The sequence below is a fragment of the Rhynchophorus ferrugineus genome, unplaced genomic scaffold, assembly GCF_030347505.1.
Source record: "Rhynchophorus ferrugineus isolate W39M unplaced genomic scaffold, kcgeb_rfMv2 rfM2, whole genome shotgun sequence".
In the NCBI taxonomy this organism is placed as follows: Eukaryota; Metazoa; Arthropoda; class Insecta; order Coleoptera; family Curculionidae; genus Rhynchophorus; species Rhynchophorus ferrugineus.
In genome coordinates, this window is record NW_027472581.1 from 78,159,003 (window position 1) to 78,183,551 (window position 24,549).

Sequence of the window (24,549 nt, forward strand, 5' to 3'; positions counted from 1 at the left end):
AATCATATATTACAACCAGAATATTTAGAGTCAAACAAGAAGAAGCTTACTCTACAATAAAAGAATCCAGAGCAGGTGTCCCACAAGGAAGTGTACTGGGACCAATGCTTTATCTTTACACTTGTGATATACAACAAATGGAAAATATCACGATGGCTACATTTGCTGATGACACTACGATTATAGCTGTCGGAGACAATAGTGAAGAAGCCTCATTACATTACAACGAACGAACATTACAACAGGCAAGTGACAATATAAATAATTAGACACAAGCTTGGAAAATAGGAATGAAAGTTAATCTGTACATGTGCAGTTCACCTATAAACAGACCGTACAAGCACCAATAACATTAAATAATACTATCATTCCATGTAGCAACACCGCTAAATATCTCGGAATGAATCTTAATGCAAAACTTCGGTGGAAGTAATCTATAAAGAAGAAAGGAAAAGAACTGGAATTGAAATATAGAGAAATGTACTGGCTAATTGGAAGAAAATCACAATTATCAGTACATAATAAATTGCTATTATATAAGCAAATACTGAGACTTATATGGACCTACGGTGATCAATTACGGGGATGTTCTGCAAAGAGTAACATAAATAAAATAAAAATTTTTCAGAACAAAGTCCTGAGGGGTATTGTGGGCGCTCCCATATATTATAGGACTGATTACCTACATCGAGACCTCCAGATACCCACAGTCAGTCAAGAAATCAAGAGAATTTCAAGGGGGCATGAGGAAAGACTCCACTCTCATGAGAATATTGAAATATTGCAGCTTTTGGATACCACCAGAACAGGACACAGACTCAAAAGAATCGAACCATCTGATCTTGTGTAGTGCTGTGTAGTGAGGTGTATATAATAAAAAATACAGCATTGACATGTATAGACATTATTTCACCAGAGACTGAGATAGGGCCGATGGGTCCTCCTAGTTATATACCTAGATTTAAGTTATCATAATGATAAATTGTGGGTTAGACGGAAATGATGTGAACCAATGTAATAATTAAATAATAAAAAAACATTAAAAGTATTACCTGATAAATATGTATAACAATAAAACCTAAAATAAACACTAAATTTGATAAACATTGTCTACCGCATTAATTATAATGCGTAATTATGGAATTAAAAAAAAATATTATGCACAGGTTTCTTGCATTCGATTATTACTATCCATGGGCAAACCCATTATAGTTAAGATAAAATAGTTTTGGCAGTAGTAGTAAGGATATGCCTCAAGTATGAACAGTTATGATTAGCTAATTTTATCTCAAACTAGTCAATGATGATCTAATTACTGAAAAATCTTTAATAAAAAATTTGATTTATATCTTGGATGTAAAGGATTTAAATATTAATAGCTTTATATGAAGCAGAGTGTGGATATTCTAAGCCTCATGCTGAACAAGTCGTATCGTTTTGACCATTAACTATACTATTAATGTAAAATATAGGAAATTGTGATCAGTAATCAATATAACTTATTAGATATATACGTGCAATACAAATCTATAAAATATTAAATTAAGTTAGAAATTATTAAATTATTAAATTACATTCTGTTGATACAGTAATAACAATAGGAAAACAAGTAGAAGAAATAACTTCTAATATTCGAGTCATAGCTAACCATATCCTTGCATGGGCTAGACAGTCGAACTTAATGCAAATTAAATTAAATCACTATAAAAGTCTATATAAAATCTATATAAAAGTTTAGTTACATAACCCATCGCATACCAAAAGTAAGTTAGTGTATGTGTGAAAGTTAGTAGTGCAAGCAAACGTGTACTAGTTAGATTGAGGTTAATTCTCTACATAACACATTACAAATTTTAATTTCACCGAATAAAACCAACATATTCCTTATCAACTATGCGTTTAAATGCACTTTGCTTTATATTAATTATTTTTTTCAGAAAGAGACGTATGATAAGATTCACAAATATGTTGTTGAAATATAAACTTTATCGCGAATGATATCTAATGTTAACTCTATATCATATTCATATCAATTATCACAATGTTTTTATAATCTTTTATATAAAGTCTAAAACAATAACCTGCGATAAGACATGAGTATTTGAAATTCGTTAAAATTAACGAAAAAAAAACATAATATTTGTTCTAAAACAGTGTTGATCGTTGCACATTAAATATTAAGTACCTACAACAGAAAAAAAATTCAATTCTAAAACTACGATTGATATTTTAATTCGTAAGAAATTATGAAATCTAATTTTTTTAATTTGTAAAAGCAAATTCAGATACTTAATTGTTACATTAAACTAAACAGGATAATTGAATTTTATATTCACAACAATTCCCATTCTGTAAAGATCCATTAATTATGGTAATTACTGTTTTAAAATTCTCCCCATATTTTTTCTTATAGCGCAAAAAAGATTCCCTATTACCAGGAAAATATTAAATTACCTTCCAAGAAAAGCACTAATTAAGATCGTCAACATAATGAATGTTTAATTCTGATTACAATATGTACCACAACTGTGGAGGGTAGCTGAACTAGTTATGATTCCTAGGAAAGCCACCTCATGAAACAGCGTGATACCGGCCTGTATCACTATTGTCAATAAATCATTATGACAAATATCGTTATGTCCAAATTATCTAAAAAGATTTTATAGAAAAGGATAAGACTAATTACTCGGAACAAGAAACAATATTCCACGATTAATCAGGTTCACAGAATTACCAATGCCAAACAAAAGTCACAAGAACATCTGCAAAAGTTCAAGTTCTGTAATATGTGTAATATTGCTCAACTAGTAACTGATCAATATTTATATATTACTTTAGTGACAAACAAGATGCCTATTCTAACTTGAAGAAAATAGAAGCAGGAGTGCCATCAGTTCTTTATCTACATCTATATCTATGTATACTCAGGATCTACATTGCCTACATGTATGTATCAACATTTTCATTGAATGATAGCAACACTGAATTAACCTGAAAGTTACAAACATCAATTACCGAAATACAATTCTGGACAGAAAAATTAAATATCAAAATTAATAAAAATAAATCAGTGCATATTAATTTCACTAACAATAGAATCATACACAAATTAGCAAGATATATAAATGAGGAAGTAGTCTTTTATTGTATGTAGGAAAATGTATTTTTAAAGATACATAATTTTTATATAATCTACGTTCACTAGCATGCACCGAAACCTTCTCTTTTTACTAGTAAGTCTCCTCTTTGTACATTTTCGCTAGCGTCAACTTTATATGCAGCAGTGATAAAAAACTTTATATAGAAGTACCCATGTTTCTTAGAGGACGTTCTTTTCACGGTCTCCCATACACAGAAAAAGCAAAGGAATTTGTTAAACCCAGTTTGTTGTCCGAGTAGCATGTACAAAACTTTAAAATCACCACACACCTCCCAACCATTATCTTCATATTTTAATTTTTGAAGAACCAATTGCAAATTCTATATATATATATATATATATATATATATATATATATATATATATATATATATAAATAAGATGCATAATACAAAATACAAAATCAGTTGAAAATACTCAAACAGCTTTTTTACTTCAGACCTGTATTATTTACTTTTAAAGCGATATTTGCTCTGATAAGATGAATTATCAGATATCAATCCATAAAAAAAATAATTAAAATAATAGAGAAATATTGAACTGGCTGTATGTGAACAAATATATCGACAAGCTTCATAATAATAGATATGATTGATAAAGTTATTATTTCAAAATTCTCTGAAATTAAAAATGGATTGCTAAAAAATCCTATGAGTAACCAGAATGATTAATAGTAACAGATCTGAAGAAACCAAAAATAAGTATATATAATAAATCAGTTTTCTTTCTTAAATAATACTTTAATTAACATATTCCACGATGCATAGTTTGCAATAATTTTATACTGTAAACCCAACTCGAATTGTTCAAGATTTCTCAATTCCTGTGACAAATATTTAATCGTACCGTAATTATGTTATTACCACCATACGATAAGATAAGAAAACAAAGTCCTTATCATCTATGTAAGGTGGGACAAAATTACGCTTTTTTTCTTACTTATAAGTGCGTATAATCGATTTTATTAGTACAAAATATTAGATAAAATTAAATAAATTATATATTTTACTGTGTCGATGAAAAATAGTAATACAATTAGCAACTAATAAAGATCAAAAAGAAAATTAAAAAAAAAAAGAAAAAATTAAGTATATTACCTAAAAGACAATAACAAGAATTCTTATTTACTCCAGGACAAATATAGAAAAATGCTCATTACGGATTAGTAATAAATACTTGAACGATAGATTGATGACCTAAATTTGAAAACTCATAATTTAAATTACAGTCATATGTTCACACAAATATAAGATACGAATAAAGAGATAAAATTCGTCATTTCGCCACTGATTAGGTATCTAAATCTGGCTAAAAGATAAAAAGTCAATAATGAAATATTCGAATTCAATTGCTCCAGAATTTATAAATTATAAACAAAAAATTGAACAAAAACCATATTATTCGTTCTATGAGCCCATTCTCCTAACGGAAGAACCTGAGAGGTTTCTCTAAAGCGTCTGATATCACTGAAAGGCTTAGTTTGCCTTGGTATTTCCTTAATCTTCTGTTGAAATCGTGTACCTTGCTCTTCGCTTATAGTTTTCAGGAGAGAACTCGAGATACAAATGAAAAAAATCTATTAATCTAAACTCATTAAACAACTTAAAGCAAGGGTCCTTATCATTACCTACAAATCTATCTATACTTCCATAAAGGCAATTCATCCTTCTTTTTGAGTATCCGTTATGGTAAAGCTGAATTATTGGTCACTCACAAGTTCGACGAACACACCTTTCCTCATATTTGCTTTTGACCCGCCTTTGGAATTATGGATTTGAAGCAATCTGTATATTTGAGAAGTATTTTTAGAAATTGCTTCATTAATCTCAACTTTCTGTGCAGCTGTGGTAAAGGAAATTTATGTGGAGGTATCAATGTATCCTAAAGGATATCCTTTCCGCCAATATTAACCTCCCTTGATGGCCAACAACCTGCTATCCGATGGAGACAAAAATCAAAGGAATTTAAAAGTGCCACAAACCTTCCCACGATGGTCTTAATATTTTATTTTAGGAAGAACCAATCTCAAGTTTTTGTAGGTTTCTCTAAGATGTATGGAATGGAGGCATAAAAACCACCGTTGTGAAGCAAAACTGCTTTAAGGCGTCTCTTTAATGAACCTATGAAAAGACGCTATTGTGCTGTATTGTAATGGATCTTATCGTATTGATAAGGAAATCAAAATTCAAAACCCCTTAAAAAGTCCCCGGCCTACCATAGTAATACATATTTTTTGGCAGAATTAGTTCTTTTTAATTCAATATAATTCCCTTCAAGGGTGATACTCCCTCCAACTTTTCGATACCAGTTTTGTAGTACGATTTGTCCTTTGCTTCAAAATAGGCCTCAGTTTCGGCGATAACTTCTTCATTCGACGAAAATTTCTTCCCAGCGAGCATTCTTTTGAGATCTGAGAACAGGAAATAATCGCTGGTCCAGATCTGGAGAATACAGTGGATGAAGAAACAATTCGGAGCCCAATTCATGGATTTTTACTGCCGTATTCACTGACTTGTGACAAGGTGCATTGTCTTGGTTAAGCAGCACATTTTTTTCTTCAGATGCGGCCTTTATTGGGAAATTTCGTCCTTCAATCGGTCCAATAACGCTATGTAATAGTCGCTGTTGATGATCCTTCCTCTTTCAAGGTAGTCAATGAAAATTATTCCATTCGCATCCCAAAATACAGACGCCATAACCTTGGATTTCGGAGTGAAATGATGGAGTATATTTCATCAATTGTTACACATCGACGCAAAAACTCGGGTGTATTTCGCTTGATCATCTTCAAACTCTGCTCTGAATCATCAACTCGTCATTGTTTTTGGTCAAAAGTGATCTCGCGCGGCACCCACTTTGCACAGAGCTTTCTCATACCCAAATATTCGTGGATGATATGATGTACACGTTCAGTTAATATCTTTAGAGTGTCTGCTATTTCATTCAATTTCAATTTACGGTCGTTCAAAATCATTTTGTGAATTTTTTAATGTTTTCTTCCGTAACAACCTCTTTTGGGCGTCCTCTGCGGTGACCGTTTTCGGTGCTCATATCACCACGTCTAAACTTGGCATCAAGCCAAGATTTTGCTTGAACTGTATATGTTCCCTTCAAAGGTCAATATTTTATCAACACGCCAAATTCCTTTTTATCAATTTTTTTCATAATAACAAAAGTTGCTTCACTCAAAATGCTATAATTGACAAACTGACAGGTGTCAAATTTATACACGTATCTTTTGAGGGTTAGAGCTAACTAAAAAACATATGGAACTAATTCTAGTAGCGCCATCTATGTGTCAGGTCGGGGACTTTTCAGTACCTGAGTACTATTAATTTTCTTATTATTCTTTCGAAGTAGTTGATAAGTCCATGATTGCTCTAAAATTATAAAATTATAACTTCCTTAACCATCCTTCCTGAGCTGTTTATCGCAAATTATCCATGATTCATCATCTGTAATCGTATACATTTTAAATGCTTACGTTGTTTCAGAACATTGTTGTTTTAGATCCAGTGTGGTCAAATGCGAAGCTCCTGCCCTAAACCCTAGGGCTTTTTTCATATAAATTAGACACAACTAATTCTTTGATTTCTGGACTATTTTCTCTTATATAAACTTTGGAAACATTCAAACCCTTTTATGATGTCGTGTTGATGATGTTATAAGAACATTATTATACAAACGTTATAGATAGCAGTAGAAAATTTATTATAACCATAAAAGATAACAATAAACACTTATATTCAAACTGATTAATAATTTTAAATTAATATACCAATTAATTTATATTTTATATAATTATTGGTAAATATTAAATTTACAAAAGAGAACCGTTTTTGACTACGAAAATACTTTTGTTATTCAAAATTAGTTTAATTTTTTCTATTTGGCAAAACCAGGATGTTAATATTCCACAAGTAATAAATATCTGCCCTTGTTATTTCTATTTCAAACTACTATGAATCATCACGTTACACACATACGGGTTTCAAACCACACCCAAAGCTAAACATCATACACAGGATTATTCCTCGCTTCAAACCTTTCCTAACTGTAGCAGACATCAATCTTACCATAGCCAGTGTTATTTGCAGAACCCCCGCTATTGGGGTCATTCTCAGCGGGGATAGGTTGAGGATTATCGGTGTTAGAGTCGAAACTTATTCCTGGCACTGGTTCCACGTCCGAATCGCCTTCCTGTCCGAACGTCAAAGCGACGACAAGAACCAAAACTACCATCTGAGTCCATCTGGGACCCATCTTCTTCGCGTTATTACTCAGACAAAAGAAAACACCATTCACCGAACCAATCCTGCTTAATTGGGAAACGTTAATGACGACCATAATTCCTGATACGGGAGGACTTATCTGATAGATAAGTGTTATCAGAGAGATGACATATTTTTCATCGCCTATTTAGAACAAACCAATAAAATTACCAGGGCTTACTTTAAAAAATATTAACAATACTAATGTTAATTTTAATAATAATAATGTTATTTGTTAAATACCTTTTATAAATAAATATAATTATCCAGTTCATTTAATATCGGAAATATTAAGTTTATTTAAAATACTGGGTGTATAGATAAATTTTAATCTTTTTGATTTTGGTCTCCTTGTAACTTTGAAGGTTTATCTAAAGAAATTGATATAATATGCAAGGCGTGTTCAAATAATATGAGGAATTAAGGCTTTGGTCAGACCTCAGACATTTTTTATAACAAAATATATTATTAATTGAAAGAAAAATAATAAAATTACCCACAGTGGTAAAACTCCTGTTAATATTTCATAAGCTGATAAAAATGTATACATGCATTCTAAATATGTTCCCCAACAATAGAATAAAATATTGTACTAATGGGATTGACACAACCTCAAAATTTTTAAATTCCCCACCATCTCATCCACATTTATGTTGCAAATTTTCTCCGACAATAATAATAACCACGTCGTCAAGCATCTAACCCAATATTATTTTGAGCATAGCAACTTCATCGTAGTTCTGATGAAGAATGTTCTTGGACAATAACACAGGGACTGAAATGTCCCGGGCCTGACACATAGATAGTTTTAGCTATTTTTATTGCATTCACTGATTTTCAGTTAGTACTAACCTCCAAAGAAAGCTGTTAAAACATCGTGATATTCTGTTCATAAGGTTGTGAATTATTGTGTTAAGAGTGACAATAGTTTTGTTGTGCCATATTCAAAACAATGGATCAAAAACACTTTCATGTTTCAATTTTACACCGTTTCTTGATAGGAAAAATACCGTTCAAAAGAAGAAATGCCTTGAAAAGTGTTATAAAGGACATCGCTCTATCAGACGCAACAATAAAACGTTGGTTCGCTGACTTCAAACATGGTTGCAGAGACACCGATGATGCAGAACGCAGAGAACGTTCAAAAAGAAATATTCCTTTTATCCATTTTTTCACAATAACAAAAGTTGCTTCACTCAAAATGCTATAATTCACAAACTAATGATCCGACAGATGTCAAATTTATACACGTATTTTTTGAGGGTTAGGGCTAACTAAAAAACACATAATATTTTTTAGTTAGCCCTAACCCTCACAAAATGCATGTATAAATTTGAAAGCTGTGGGATTATTAGTTTGTAAATTGTAGCATTTTAAGTGAAACAAATTTTGTTATTGTGAAAAAAATGGATAAAGAGGAATTTTGCGTGTTGCTAAAATATTGCATTTTGAAGGGAAAAATACAGTTGAAGCCAAAACTTGGCTTGATACAGAGTTTCCGGATACTGATGCAGGAAAATCAAGCATCAAGGATTGGTATACTAAGTTTAAACGTGGTGAAATGAGCACCGAAGACGGTGAACGCAGTGGACGCCCAAAAGAGGTTGTTACCGATGAAAATATTTAAAAAATGCGCAAAATGATTTTGAATGACCCTAAATTGAAATTGAATTAAATAACAGACACTCTAAATATATCAACTAAACGTGTACATCATATCATTCACGAATCATATCAATCCTATCGACAGCCATCCGAGTGGACTGCACACGATGAACCCGCTTCAAACCGTGGAAAATGGCAACAGTCGGCTGGCAAGGTTTTGGCGTCTGTATTTTGGGATGCACATAGAATAATTTTCATTAACTACCTTGAAAAAGGAAGGACCATCAACGGCGACTATTACATAGCTTAATTAGATTGTTTGAAGGACGAAATCACCGAAAAACGGCCGTATTTGAAGAAAAAGAAAGTGCTGCTTCACCAAGACAATGCACCGTGTCACAAGTCAGCGAAAACGATGACAAAAATCCATGAATTGGGTTTCGAATTGGGTTTCGAATTGCTTCCTCATCCACCGTATTCTTCAAACCTGTCCCCCAGCGACTATTTCCTGTTCTCAGATCTCAAAAGAATGCTCGCTGGGAAGAAATGTTCGTCGAATGAAGAGGTGATCGCCGAAACTGAGGCCTATTTTGCAACAAAGGACAAATTTTACTACAAAAATGGCATCGAAAAGTTGGAGGGTCGCTATAATCAGTGTATCGCCCTTGAAGGGAATTATGTTGAATAAAAAAAAATAATTTTGCCAAAAAAATATGTTTTACTATGGTAGGCCGGAGACTTTTCAATTTATCTATAACAGTATGTGTTATAGTATTTCATTAGATGTACCGCGCTCAAAAATGTGTTTAAATTTTCTAGAAATATCATGTCATCATTCAGTTTTTCGTTGGGCACAACAACTACTGTTAATTGATATGGTCGTTTAACTTAATTTGTTGATTTTCCAGTTTCTGAAGATGTTAAGAAATATCGCTTCTGCACATTATCGAAAATATATCATGTTATTTGGTCATCAATATAAACTATAAGAAGTCTAACAAACGGCTTACCTCACAAGAATTTCATGAACACTTTTAAGTCAAAGAAACACAAATATTATTACGTGTGACTTCCGTTACCTTTAACTGATATTTAAACTCATAAAACTAAATTCGGCCCACTAATAATTCTTGAACCAGAAAAATACCATATCTAAAAGTTATTCTTGAAATGATATGAATATATACTGTTATAATACTTTTGACAAATATAACATATACATTATAACATATCAGCAGAATTACTAAATCTCGATAATTATTAACATTAACCCATTTCTACAGCGTTGTATCAGGATGATTATGTTATATAAGTTATTCTATAAGCACATTACTTTATAGGTTCATTTACACTTTTCAAAAGTTCCTTAAATAACCCAAATTATCATCATCTAAAAAAATTATTAAGTTAGACTCATTCTAGAATCAATGAAAAGCCGTAAGATTCAAAAACTTAGGTACTCCATACTTTATAATAACGAAACTAATATGTATATGTCTTCTACAAAATATGCTTTATAATTTTATATAAACATATAGCAAAAATAATTTATTTCAGTATCAGGTTTCCTCCTCGGAAAATCGGACTCCTCTAGTTAATACCAATTCAAATTATCTGATAGAAAACTTATATGATGTTTAATCTTGTAACATTGAACTATTGTATAAAAATAATGTATTCTATATAGTATACTTTTCATATACTTTAAAATCATTGACATTGATATTTAACATCATTAACATCATCATGTACAATGGAAAGAACTATTATTTTTAAGTACAAGTTTAGTATAATGCATTATGGGTTGCTAAAATCAAACAAAATGATAGTGACAGAGTGATTGTGACAAAGTTGTTAATGAAATTGAATGAGTTGTTTTATAATTACATCCATACCACTTGTCATAGACCCTGAGATTGTTAATTAGAGTTTTACTGAAGCAACTAAAGGAATAACAAAATGTTGGTAATAATTTTGTTTCAGAAATGAAAATAGAAATTTTTTACATCATCTATATTATTGAACCGTCCCTCTAATATCACAAAATACAAAAAAATAATTATCTTATATCAAACTAACATAGCAACATAAGAATATCCATAATTTGGTTTAGATTGCTATATGACTACATTACAAGAAAAATAATAATATACACCAGTGACTCAAAGGTTATATATTTCTGATGCTTAAAACCATACAATATATAGTAAAATTTTCACCTGCAATAAACATGTCTACAGTAAACAGTGTTCTAGATAAAATGTAATCGTGATGAAGTCATTATATCAATAAAACACAAGTGTATAAAAATAAGGTTTTATCAATGTTTTATATATCAATAACATTAGAGAATTTAATAATCATACAAATGTACATATGTTTCAATTTAAACAATAATATTAATATAAAAAATAGTAAAAATTAATTCAATAAATGAATAAAATAGGACAAATTATAAATTATACAATCCTTGAAAATAAAATGCTTTATTACTGAAAACCCAAATACAAAATTTTAATTAAGAGTAGATAACATAAGATAATAAGTATATGCTTAGGGGGTGATATGGTAATGCTCCCATTGCTTATTTTCATTTATTTCAAATAGTATCCTATCTGCAATTTCTCCATCACCAGCTTGATAAAAATCAAACTTATTGGGAACAATCTTGTACAAAACACTAAAAAATAAATAAAAATATACATAACTTGCCTTGAGGTAATAAATAATATTTATAATAACTATAATATTATATAAAATCCAGCACAACAATATTCAAGGTAGAATATTATGACAATGTAAAATGTTAGACAAACATATAAACATACAGCTGTTCAGGTGCTTTTAAATCCACTTTTCCGCTCTGAACTCCTTCCACTAGACCATCATGTTTTTTCTTTAGCTCATCCCAAGATATCTTCACTCCCTGCTCTTGGACAAGCATCGCACGAATCTTGGCGAATAGTGGTTGAGTTTCAAACATTTTTTCACTGACATTGTGAGGCAGTTGTTCTGCAACGCCTTTTAAACGTATCTAAAAGCAAACATGAATAAAAAAGAATAAAGATAAAAATAAATAAATGATTAAGTTTAAAAACTATATAACCCTAAATGACTTGCCTGTTGATTAACAGTTGATTTGGTTTCACCATTCACATATGTTAGAAGAAAATTTGCTGATACCATAGGATTTTCGGTCTGGAAACATCACATTAATAAATTATATAAAGTAACATAAAATATAACCATACAATTTGTTTCACTTTTAAACTATTTGAATTTGTATTAAATATTACTCCATCCTGGGTCAGTTCCTTCAACACAATAAACCTATTTGATACATCTCCATTTCTAAAATAATAAAAATAATCATATATAGGTAACTATACCAATTTATTAATTATATTTACAGTTAAACAAGAACACATATTGAGCTTGAAAACGTAAACAAAACATAGAACCTACGGTGTATGTTTGGTTACATAACTTTAAAACATAACCACAATATATACTTACAAAAAGGATGTAGCTAAATTAAAAGTAACAATCTTAGACTTCGTTTGAGATTTGTATTGTTCAATCCATGTTTTTAATAAATTTATCGGATTACAATTTTCAGGAACGTCAATGTAAGCTAATCGTGATGACATTCTGGCACAGTTTGTAACGGCAGTAGGCAATATTAGTTTCAAAGGTGTCACTTTCATTGATTTAAAAATGTCAATAAATTGTTGTTGGGATAACTAACTTATTAAATCGAGATCTAGTTATCACCACTTAACACAATATCACGTGATCATCTATACTGTATTTCTGGTTGCTGATTAAAACATTTTTATTCTTATACAAATAATTTTGAGGATAAAGAATTAATATATATGAAGGACACAAATGTTGTACAACAAATGTAATATATTATCTAAGCAGTAATACGATAGTATATTCTCATTTATTATTTTCTTTCTTGTTAAACAATATCCTGCCACCAATCTCTCCACTGTCAGCCTGATAAAAATCAAACTGTTTAGGAATGATTTTGTATACAACACTAAAAGAGAAAAATTAGTATACTCTCTAATTACATAACACATTTTGACGAAAACGCTAGGAAATCAAATTACTAGATTCAATTATTATTGCTATTATTATAATTAATTTTTCAGGATACTAAATCTACAGCTGCTCTGGTGCTTTTAATTCGCTTATTTACTTGCTTTAGTAAACAATCGTATTTTTGTTTCCATTCTTCGAGGGGCATTTGAACTCCTTGGTCTTGAATAGGCATGATGTGAATTTTAACAGATGGCGGTTGAGCATTAAATACATTATGCTTTCATTATAAGACAAACGCTGAAAAAAACCCTTCAACCTAAAAGTGGTACAAGTTTACAATTAATATTTGGCTAATGGCACATGTCGAAACTATTTAAAATGTACCTTAATTAGCTTGCCTGCTAATTCAGCATTAATTTGATTTTACCGTTCATATAAAAGAATAAAAGGTTCAGAGACACATTTGGGTTATCAACCTAAAAAAATGTTATGTTAAAAAAATTAAAATATGTAATATAACAACGATTAAAATTTACAATTTACTTGATTTTAAAGTACTTATACTAGTGCTAAACATCAAGCCATCATTGAAAAGATCTTGCAGCTCTATATATTTATTCGATACACCCCTGCCTTTTGAGAAAGAAAATATAATATGTTGGTATCCTTGGTTGCGTAAATGTTAACCCTCTTAATTATATATTGGATTAAAACGATATATATATATATATATATATATATATATGGTGTTTCCCTGAGAGAGAACAAACTACAAATTTTAGATCAGCCTTTTATTAAAAATATTAAATAAGGATTCCAATACATTGATTTAAACATGTTAACATAGTAGGTTTTAAAAAAGTTCTTTGAGTGTTAAGCCTATATAAGAACATAAATGATGATTTTTTCTAATTCGATTTTATGATAGCACGATAAGCCTTCTTCGACAAATTGGAAATATTGAATTTCATTATAATATTGATAAAACCCTCTTTCCCTCTATCTAATAAAATAACATAAATTACATTGTAATTTACAATATAATTTCTATCGAAGACAATATATGTACAAATTTTCACATTTGTAACAGTGATGGAAAAAGTATACGTGATAGTATCAGCAACTTACTATAATGTTATAGTGTTATAGGAATTAAACAAATTAAAAAAATCGGATGAAAACTTCTGAAGACCCTAGAAATAATAAGACAATTTAATACAAAGGGATGTAAGACCAAATAAAAATAAGCTTTACTTTGTTCACAACTCTGAAAGTTTCATATTTACAAAAGAAACAAAAGATTTCTTATCAACTGCAATAAATACTATTAGGCAATATACAAATAAAAAGGAATTTGATGAAAAAAGAGAGAGAGAGAGAGAAAGAGAGAGAAATATTCAATTAGAAAATCTATAATAAATTTAGTGATTTAATAACAAATATAAAGCTAATTGTATTTATTTGTATCATGTTTTTGATAATCAAATATATTTTATTAAATAATTCTTGTTAGATCTAAAAAATCGGGCTTGCAAATTATTATGTATTATATACATTAGAAATTGAATATTACGAATTTTTATTATAATAAATGATATACCTCAATTTATTATTACTAATAAAAAATTTAAATTTCATAGTAGTCCGTAAAATAATAAAAGTCCCACAAGTATTTACGTTTATTTAAATAATATATAATTCCTAAATTTTTCAAGAAAATTCAAACTATAATACAAGGAATTTGATTAAAAATAATTTACCATTTATTTATTTGTTTATTTGCAGAATAAAATTATTTGCACGCCCCTGAATAAAAATTCAAACTTGTTCAAAATATTATAGTTAAAAATGAGTATATCAAGGAAGTGTTATTAAAAAAAATATATTTATGACTTGTGCGAAATATCAGTGTGCCATGGTTTTTTCCCAACCCTACGATTTGCGCACTATGTTGCCATTATACATTTTATGTTTGTCATTATAAATTATTAATTTATTTTAATCTGGTATAATTTGAATTTATATTAAATGAAAATTAATACATGAACACTATTAACTATTAGTTTGACACTAGTTCAATTGGAAATATCTCAAATTTAAAAGGAAAAATATATTTATTCATTAGATATTTGATATAATGACCATATTTCCGGATCGTTGGCAACGGGGCACTTCGATGTGCAAATTTGGATCGTACTTCATCCGCGTTCCTTATAGTTGTACGAGCGGTGCCCTTCGTTGCGGCTCGACGCCGTCGCTCCATGCAACTATTCCGATAACTTTTTTTAATTAAAAATGCAGTAATTTTTACCGAATTCGAACATTTTTGTTTGAGTGATTTGCTGTGCTCCATGACGGGTAAGTGGATTTTATTTTATGATTAGTAATTGAATATTTTTTATGCAATTGCCGTAACCGTAACTGAATCAACGCCCAATTGACATGCGTGAATTTTTTTCTATTTTCAGGTATCGGATAAATCAAATACTGTCACGTGTTCTGCGCGCTTGACCTGGGCGCGCTAATGTGGCTGACCAGCCTGGATCGTCCTAGTCTTGGTGCACATTATCATTCCCTTGGTAGCAGGCCATTGCAGACTTTGATACGTTGTATGATATTGCCCGTTGCTTCGGCAACTTCTAGTTGATCGCCTTGCGGGTCTCCTACAGCTGGGGACCCGTGAGTTCGACCGATAGATGATGAGTGGGCTAGTATGGGTTGTCATTGGTGGTGGTCCGATAGATCTTCGTTCCTCCTTTTCCGGTGATAATGTGGGACTCGGCGTTCATCAGGACTTGTCACGCGAGCAATTCGTTGAAGATTTTTGCCCAGGATGTCGGGAGGCCCGTGGTGACCATCCGGATTGTGCATTACGTGCCCAGCGTCATGACGGTCGGCGCGGTAAACTCATCAATTGTTTTTGTTTGTTCTCTTCTTGATCGTTCAGGTATTACACTAATTCAAATTAAACAGTTTTAACGTCGATTCGGTCCTAACAATGGTCGACTTGGGGTTAATTTGATGGCGGAAATGTGTTTCCATCACCAAATCGGCTTCGGGTTGGCCGTAGTTTTAGTCTGGGTCAACGTAGAAGCTTCTTATCCGGAGCCAGCATATCCCAGCGCCCTCTTAAGAGAAGTGAGGTGAGTTTTCTCAAATGTCGGATATAATAACATTTAAATATTGTTCACGTTTATTTCAGGACACTTCGCGTACGCAGCGTGAGTGTTTACTGTGTCAGTGGAGTGTGGTCCAACCCCCGGGAAAATTAGGGTCTCGTCAAGCCCAATACCGCGTTGTTAATTAATTTTTAGAAATCGTTCAATATTTCAAAAGAAACTCGAGCACTCGATGTGCGCGTTACGTTTATGTTGGGGTAGGACTGAAGCAAATAAGGCGACAAGGTATGGAACATCAGGTAACTTACATTTTTGTATATATTTTTGTATCCAATTTTAATGCACTTTAATTTGATACAGATGTTGCAGGACAATTCCAGTCGCGTCGCGGTTCCAGGCCAATACTATAACAATTTTCGGTGGATTAATTAGTAGCAATGATTATCATCTGCTATGTCCAGCGTAAACTGTCTGGTTGCTAACCTTTTCAAATGCCTTCTATGGGACATTTGTTTCTTGGAATTGTGTTTGAAAAAGTCCGCAAATAGTACTGGCTTGGAACGAACATATTGGGGGACCACAGCAGGATATAACTTCCTTCTAGATGCCTCCAGGTACTTTTTCATTCTTACATAAGTAAAATACTAACTATATGATATAATTTATCAATTAAAATAAATTTCGAAAATGTTACTGCATGTTGTCTCTTGAATTTGAATTTATTTCACTATATTAGTTAATATGAATGCTTTAATCATTACTGATAATATGTTTTTACATGTTTCAGGTAAGTGAGCGGTAAACTAATTGGATTGAAACGCGATTTCATCGAATAATTTAATAACGTGAGTGAATATGAATGAAGTTGGTGAATACAGAAAAATAAGAATGCAGGTAAGGGAGATACTGTGATTACCTTATTTTATTAATAATATAATATGTTACTTAAAGTGTTAAGATTTCTTAGCAATAATAGGTAAATGATATGGAAAATGGCAATATGAAAGACGAAAATAAGAGGCAATGTCAATCAGAACTAGAACTTATTATATATGAGTGTCTTCAAATTAGGTAATATAAATAGTTGGCCAATAGTTTAATTAATTAATGTCAGAACTCAGAGGTTTTAACGATGGAACTGAAAAAAAAAGGTAAAAATTGATATAAGATAATTCATAATTTTTACATTAGTTATGTATATTTTGTTAGTAATGATTTTTTTCACATTTTCATTTCAATTAGGTATTAGCAAAAGCTACAATATTGTTATGAAGCTATATCCAACTAATGATGGTAGTGCAATCTATTTTCTACTGATTTTCAGTTATTTTTCAAATGTTTCTTTCCTCCGAATTTTTTAATCAAGACATCTACTCTCTGTGTATATCTATATCCTCATGTATAATGGCATTTTTCTGCGTTTACCATTATCGCTTTATCTCTGCCCTTCTCTTTCTCTCATGCATGTAACTTGTTCAAATTTGATATATAAGCCTTTGATATATCTGCCCATGTGGCAATATAAATAATATGGCTATTTGATGAAGTACCATTCTATTAATGGCACTAGTGGAGTCCCTTTTCTCCTAATTTGAAGCTATTTCTACAAGGTATATACTTGATGTATTTTGGCAATAATCTATATTTATTTTCAATATTTCACGAATAATGTGCATTGAAAGGAGCAGGACAGGGGAATACTTTGAAACTATTGATAAGGTTGAATTTCTTTAATGATGGCTACATCTAAATCGAGATTGACGCACTTTTGCTGGACTTCCTTTTCTCTATTTTCTTATTTAAGATCTCCTCAATGAAGCCATTTATCTCTCTATGTAGATTCATATCTTCAAGTATAATGCTTTTTTCCGTTTACCATTTTCTCTCTATCTCTGTCTTTCTCTTTCTCTCATGCAAGTAACTTATTCAAATTGGATATATAAGCATCTGCCCATGTAACAATATACACAATATGGCTATTTGATGAAGCACCATTCTATTGATGGCACTAGTGGAGTCCCTATTCTAATTTGAAGCTATGTCTACAAGGTAAATACTTGATGTGTTTTGACAATAATCTTTATTTATTTTCACTATTTCAGGAATAATGTGGCATTGACAGGAGCAGGACGGAGGAAAACTTTGAAACTATTGATAAGCTTGAATTTCCTTACTGATGGCTACATCTAATTGGACATTGACTTACTTTTGCTACACTTTCTTTTCTCTATTTTCTTATTTAAGGTCTCCTCAATGAAGGCATTTAACTCTCCATGTTTATTTATATCTCAAGTATAATAGCTCTTTTCCTTAGTGATGGATGGAAATCTAATTGGAGATTGACATACTTTTGCTAGACTTCTTTTTCTCTATTTTCTTATTTAAGATCTCTTCAATGAAGCCATTTATGTCTCTATCTATATTCATATCTTCAAGCATAATAGCTTTTTTCCGTTTAGAATGTTCTCCCTATTTCTTCCTTTCTCTTTCTCTCATGCAAGTAACTTGTTCAAATTGGATATATATGCATCTGCCCATGTGGCAATATACATAATTTGGCTATTTGATGAAGCACAATTCTATTGATGTAGTAGAGATGTATTGAACTAGTGGAGTCCGTTTTCTCCTAATTTGAAGCTATGTCTACAAGGTAAATACTTGATGTATTTTGACAATAATCTTTATTTATTTTCAATATTTCAGGACTGATGTGGGATTGACAGCAGTTTACAGCAGGACACGGGAAAACTTTGAAAATATTGATAAGTTTGAATTTCCTTAGTGATGGCTACATCTAATTGGAGATTGACGTACTTTCGCTAGACTTCCTTTCCTCAATTTTCTTATTTAAGATATCTTCAATGAAGTCATTTATCTCTCTATGTATATTCATATCTTCAAGTATAATAGCTTTTTTCCTTTTAAAATTTTCCCTCTATTTCTGTTTTTCTCTTTCTCTCATGCAAGAAACTTGTTCAAATTGGATATATAAGCATCTGCCCATGTAACAATATACACAATATGGCTATTTGATGAAGCACCATTCTATTGATGGCACTAGTGGAGTCCCTTTTCTCCTAATTTGAAGCTATGTCTACAAGGTAAATACTTGATGTATTTTGACAATAATCTTTATTTATTTTCACTATTTCAGGAATAATGTGGCATTGACAGGAGCAGGACGGAGGAAAACTTTGAAACTATTGATAAGCTTAAATTTCTTTAATGATGGCTACATCTAATTGGAGATTGACTTTCTTTTGCTAAACTTTCTTTTTACCATTTCCTCTCTATCTCTGCGTTTCTCATTCGCTCATAAAAGTAACTTGTTCAAATTGGATATATAAGCATCTGCCCATGTAACTATATACACAATGTGGCTATTGGATTAAGCTCCATTCTATTGATGGCACTAGTGGAGTCCCTTTTCTCCTAATTTGTAACTATTTCTACAAGGTAAATACTTGATGTATTTTGACAATAATCTTTATTTATTCTCAATATTTCAGGAATAATGTGGCATTGACAGGAGCAGGACGGAGGAAAACTTTGAAACTATTGATAAGCTTGAATTTCCTTAATGATGGCTACATCTAATTGGAGATTGACTTATTTTTGCTAAACTTTCTTTTTACCATTTCCTCTCTATCTCTGCGTTTCTCATTCGCTCATAAAAGTAACTTGTTCAAATTGGATATATAAGCATCTGCCCATGTAACTATATACACAATGTGGCTATTGGATTAAGCTCCATTCTATTGATGGCACTGGTGGAGTCCCTTTTCTCCTAATTTGTAACTATTTCTACAAGGTAAATACTTGATGTATTTTGACAATAATCTTTATTTATTCTCAATATTTCAGGAATAATGTGGCATTGACAGGAGCAGGACGGAGGAATACTTTGAAACTATTGATAAGCTTGAATTTCCTTAATGATGGCTACATCTAATTGGAGATTGACTTATTTTTGCTAAACTTTCTTTTTACCATTTCCTCTCTATCTCTGCGTTTCTCATTCGCTCATGAAAGTAACTTGTTCATATTGGATGTATAAGCATCTGCCCATGTAACTATATACACAATGTGGCTATTGGATTAAGATTCTATTGATGGCACTAGTGGAGTCCCTTTTCTCCTAATTTGTAGCTATTTCTACAAGGTAAATACTTGATGTATTTTGACAATAATCTTTATTTATTCTCAATATTTCAGGAATAATGTGGCATTGACAGGAGCAGGACGGAGGAATACTTTGAAACTATTGATAAGCTTGCATTTCCTTAATGATGGCTATATCTAATTGGAGATTGACTTACTTTTGCTAAACTTTATTTTCTCCATTTTCTTATTTAAGATCTCCTCAATGAAGCCATTTATCTCTCCATGTATATTCATATCTCAAGTATAGTAGTTTTTTTCCGCTTACCATTTTCTCTCTATCTTCTGTCTCTCTGTTTTTCTCTTTCTCTCATGGAAGTAACTTGTTCAAATTGGAAATATAAGCATCTGCCCATGTGGTAATATACATAATGTGGCTATTTGATGAAGCACCATTCTATTGATGGCACTAATGGAGTTCCTTTTCTCCTAATTTGAAGCTATGTCTACAAGGTAAATACTTGATGTATTTTGACAATAATCTTTATATTTTTTCAATATTTCAGGAATAATGTGGCATTGACAGGAGCAGGACGGAGGAAAACTTTGAAACTATTAATAAGCTTGAATTTCCTTAATGATGGTTACATCTAATTGGAGATTGGCTTTCTTTTGCTAAACTTTCTTTTCTCTATTTTCTTATTTAAGATCTCCTCAATGAAGCCATTTATCATTCCATGTATTTTCATGTCTCAAGTATAATAGCTTTTTTCCGTTTACCATTTTCTCTCTATCTCTGTCTTTCTCTTTCTCTCATGCAAATAACTTGTTCAAATTGTATATATAAGCATCTGCCCATGTAACAATATACGCAATGTGGCTATTTGATGAAGCTCCATTCTATTGATGCACTTGTGGAGTTCCTTTTCTCCTAATATGAAGCTATGTCTACAAGGTAAATACTTGATGTATTTTGACAATAATCTTTATTTATTTTCACTATTTCAGGAATAATGTGTCATTGACAGGAGCAGGACAGGGGAAATCTTTGAAACTATTGATAAGCTTGAATTTCCTTAGTGATGGATCGAAATCGAATTGGAGATTGACTTACTTTTGCTAAACTTTCTTTTCTCTATTTTCTTATTTAAGATCTCCTCAATGAATCCATTTATCCCTCTATGTATATTCATATCTTCAAGTATAATAGCCTCTTTCCGTTTACAAATTACCGCCTATCTCTGTCTCTCTCTTTCTCTCATGTGAGTAACTTATTCAAATTGGATATATAAGCATCCGCCGATCTTACAATATACACAATGTGGCCATTTGAAGAAGCACCATTCTATTGATGGCACTAGTGGAGTCGCTTTTCTCCTAATTTGAAGCTATGTCTACAAGGTAAATATTTGATGTATTTTGACAATAATCTTTATTTACTCTCAATATTTCAGGAATAATGTGGCATTGACAGGAGCAGGACGGAGGAAAACTTTGAAATTATTGATAAGCTTGAATTTCCTTAATGATGGCTACATCTAATTGAAGATTTACATATTTTTGCCAAACTTTCTTTCCTCTATTTTCTTATTTAAGATTTCCTCATGAAGCCATTTATCTCTCTATGTATATTCATATCTTTAAGTATAATAGCTTTTTTCCGTTTACAAATTTCTGTCTTTCTCTTTCTCTCATGCAAATAACTTTTTCAAATTGGATATATAAGCATCTGCCCATCTTACAATATACACAATGTGGCCATTTGATGAAGCACCATTCTATTGATGGCACTAGTGGAGTCCCTTTTCTCCTAATTTGAAGCTATTTCTACAAGGTAAATAATTGATGTATTTTGACAATAATCTTTATTTACTCTCAATATTTCAGGAATAATGTGGCATTGACAGGAGCAGGACGGAGGAAAACTTTGAAACTATTGATAAACTTGAATTTTCTTAATGATGGCTACATCTAATATTAGATTGACTTTCTTTTGCTAAACTTCCTTTTTACCATTTTCTCTGTATTTCTGCGTTTCTCATTCGCTCATGAAAGTAACTTGTTCAAATTGGATATATAAGCATCTACCCATGTAACTGTATTCACAATGTGGCTATTGGATTAAGCACCATTCTATTGATGGCACTAGTAGAGTTCCTTTTCTCCTAATTTGAAGCTATTTCTACAAGGTAAATACTTGATGTATTTTGACAGTAATCTTTATTTATTCTCAATATTTCAGGAATAATGTGGCATTGATAGGAGCAGGACGGAGGAAAACTTTGAAACTATTGATAAGCTTAAATTTCCTTAATGATGGCTACATCTAATTGGAGATTGACTTTCTTTTGCTAAACTTTCTTTTTACCATTTTCTCTCTATCTCTGCGTTTCTCATTCGCTCATGAAAGTAACTTGTTCAGATTGGATATATAAGCATCTGCCCATGTAACTATATACACAATGTGGCTATTGGATTAAGCACCATTCTATTGATGGCACTAGTGGAGTCCCTTTTCTCCTAATTTGTAGCTATTTCTACAAGGTAAATACTTGATGTATTTTGACAATAATCTTTATTTATTCTCAATATTTCAGGAATAATGTGGCATTGACAGGAGCAGGACGGAGGAAAACTTTGAAACTATTGATAAGCTTAAATTTCCTTAATGATGGCTACATCTAATTGGAGATTGACTTTCTTTTGCTAAACTTTCTTTTTACCATTTTCTCTCTATCTCTGCGTTTCTCATTCGCTCATGAAAGTAACTTGTTCAAATTGGATATATAAGCATCTGCCCATGTAACTATATACACAATGTGGCTATTGGATTAAGCACCATTCTATTGATGGCACTAGTGGAGTCCCTTTTCTCCTAATTTGTAACTATTTCTACAAGGTAAATACTTGATGTATTTTGACAATAATCTTTATTTATTCTCAATATTTCAGGAATAATGTGGCATTGACAGGAGCAGGACGGAGGAATACTTTGAAACTATTGATAAGCTTGAATTTCCTTAATGATGGCTACATCTAATTGGAGATTGACTTACTTTTGCTAAACTTTATTTTCTCCATTTTCTTATTTAAGATCTCCTCAATGAAGCTATTTATCTCTCCATGTATATTCATATCTCAAGTATAATAGCTTTTTTCCGTTTACCATTTTCTCTCTAACTCTGTCTTTCTATCTCTCTCATGCTAGTAACTTGTTTACATTGCATATATAAGCATCTGCCTATGTACAATCTGGCTATATGGCGAAGCATCCATCCTGCATTTTTAACTTCTTTTATAAAATTATAAAAATTAATGAGTGTATAAAGTGAAGTTGAAATTACATTGGTTATTTCATGTTCGAATGTATAACTAATTTCTTTAAGAACTGTATGTAATTATTAATTGTATAGATAATGCCTTAATATTGACATGTAAAATTTCAATTATATATAGTTTTCATCCACTTATAGCTATTGTTACAAACTCCATTAGGTTTATAATCAATTAAATATCTAATTGTATAAGTTTGACCTATTATGTAACTTGTATTTTTACTATATCATATTTTTATGGCCATAACTGCATTCTTAACTTCTTTTTATAAAATTATAAAAATTAATATGAGTGTATAAAGTGAAGTTGTAAATTACATTGATTATTTCATGTTCAAATGTATAACTAATTTCTTTAAGAACCGTATGTCATTGTTAATTGTATAGATAATGCCTTAACATTGACATGTAAAATTTCAATTATATATAGTTTTCATCCATTTATAGCTATTGTTACAAACTCCATTAGGTTTATAATCAATTATATATCTAGCTGTATAAGTTTGACATATTATGTAACTTGTATTTTCACTATATCATATTTTTTATGTTCATAACTGCATTCTTAACTTATTTTCATAAAATTATAAAAATTAATATGAGTGTATAAAGTGAAGTTGTAAATTACATTGATTATTTCATGTTCAAATGTATAACTAATTTCTTTATGAACTCTATGTCATTGTTAATTGTATAGATAATGCCTTAACATTGACATGTAAAATTTCAATTATATATAGTTTTCATCCATTTATAGCTATTGTTACAAACTTCATTAGGTTTATAATCAATTATATATCTAGATGTATAAGTTTGACATATTATGTAACTTGTATTTTTACTATATCATATTTTTTATGGTCATAACTGCATTCTTAACTTATTTTCATAAAATTATAAAAATT

At 31.0% G+C, this 24,549-nt stretch overlaps 2 protein-coding genes and 2 long non-coding RNA genes across 7 annotated transcripts in view; 2 read left to right on the plus strand and 2 right to left on the minus strand.

Annotated features, from left to right (window-relative positions):
• The window catches only part of mesh (sushi domain containing 2 mesh), a 48,341-nt gene extending 40,809 nt beyond the window's left edge, over positions 1–7,532 (minus strand). For all 4 annotated transcript variants that reach the window (XM_076396302.1, XM_076396301.1, XM_076396300.1 and 1 more), the window contains exon 1: positions 7,237–7,532. In XM_076396302.1, coding sequence (XP_076252417.1) covers positions 7,237–7,507 — 271 coding nt within the window. In that variant the 5' untranslated portion in view covers positions 7,508–7,532. The remainder of the gene's footprint in view (positions 1–7,236) is intronic.
• A 3,974-nt stretch (positions 7,533–11,506) lies between these two features.
• On the minus strand, positions 11,507–12,785 carry LOC143190583 (pyridoxine/pyridoxamine 5'-phosphate oxidase). Its single transcript, XM_076394973.1, has 5 exons — positions 12,553–12,785; positions 12,288–12,387; positions 12,157–12,234; positions 11,865–12,070; positions 11,507–11,716 (listed from the first exon to the last, which is right to left on the minus strand). Exons 1-5 carry the CDS (start codon positions 12,741–12,743, stop codon positions 11,590–11,592), a joined length of 702 nt encoding a protein of 233 aa, XP_076251088.1. The 5' UTR covers positions 12,744–12,785; the 3' UTR covers positions 11,507–11,589.
• Positions 12,786–15,971: 3,186 nt separating this feature from the next.
• Positions 15,972–16,501, plus strand: LOC143191356 (uncharacterized). Its single transcript, XR_013004483.1, has 2 exons — positions 15,972–16,232; positions 16,292–16,501. It is a non-coding gene; the product is annotated as an uncharacterized LOC143191356 (long non-coding RNA).
• Positions 16,502–16,571: 70 nt separating this feature from the next.
• LOC143191357 (uncharacterized) lies at positions 16,572–17,131 on the plus strand. The gene is made up of 2 exons (XR_013004484.1): positions 16,572–16,822; positions 16,996–17,131. It is a non-coding gene; the product is annotated as an uncharacterized LOC143191357 (long non-coding RNA).
• The last annotated feature ends 7,418 nt before the right edge of the window (positions 17,132–24,549 follow it).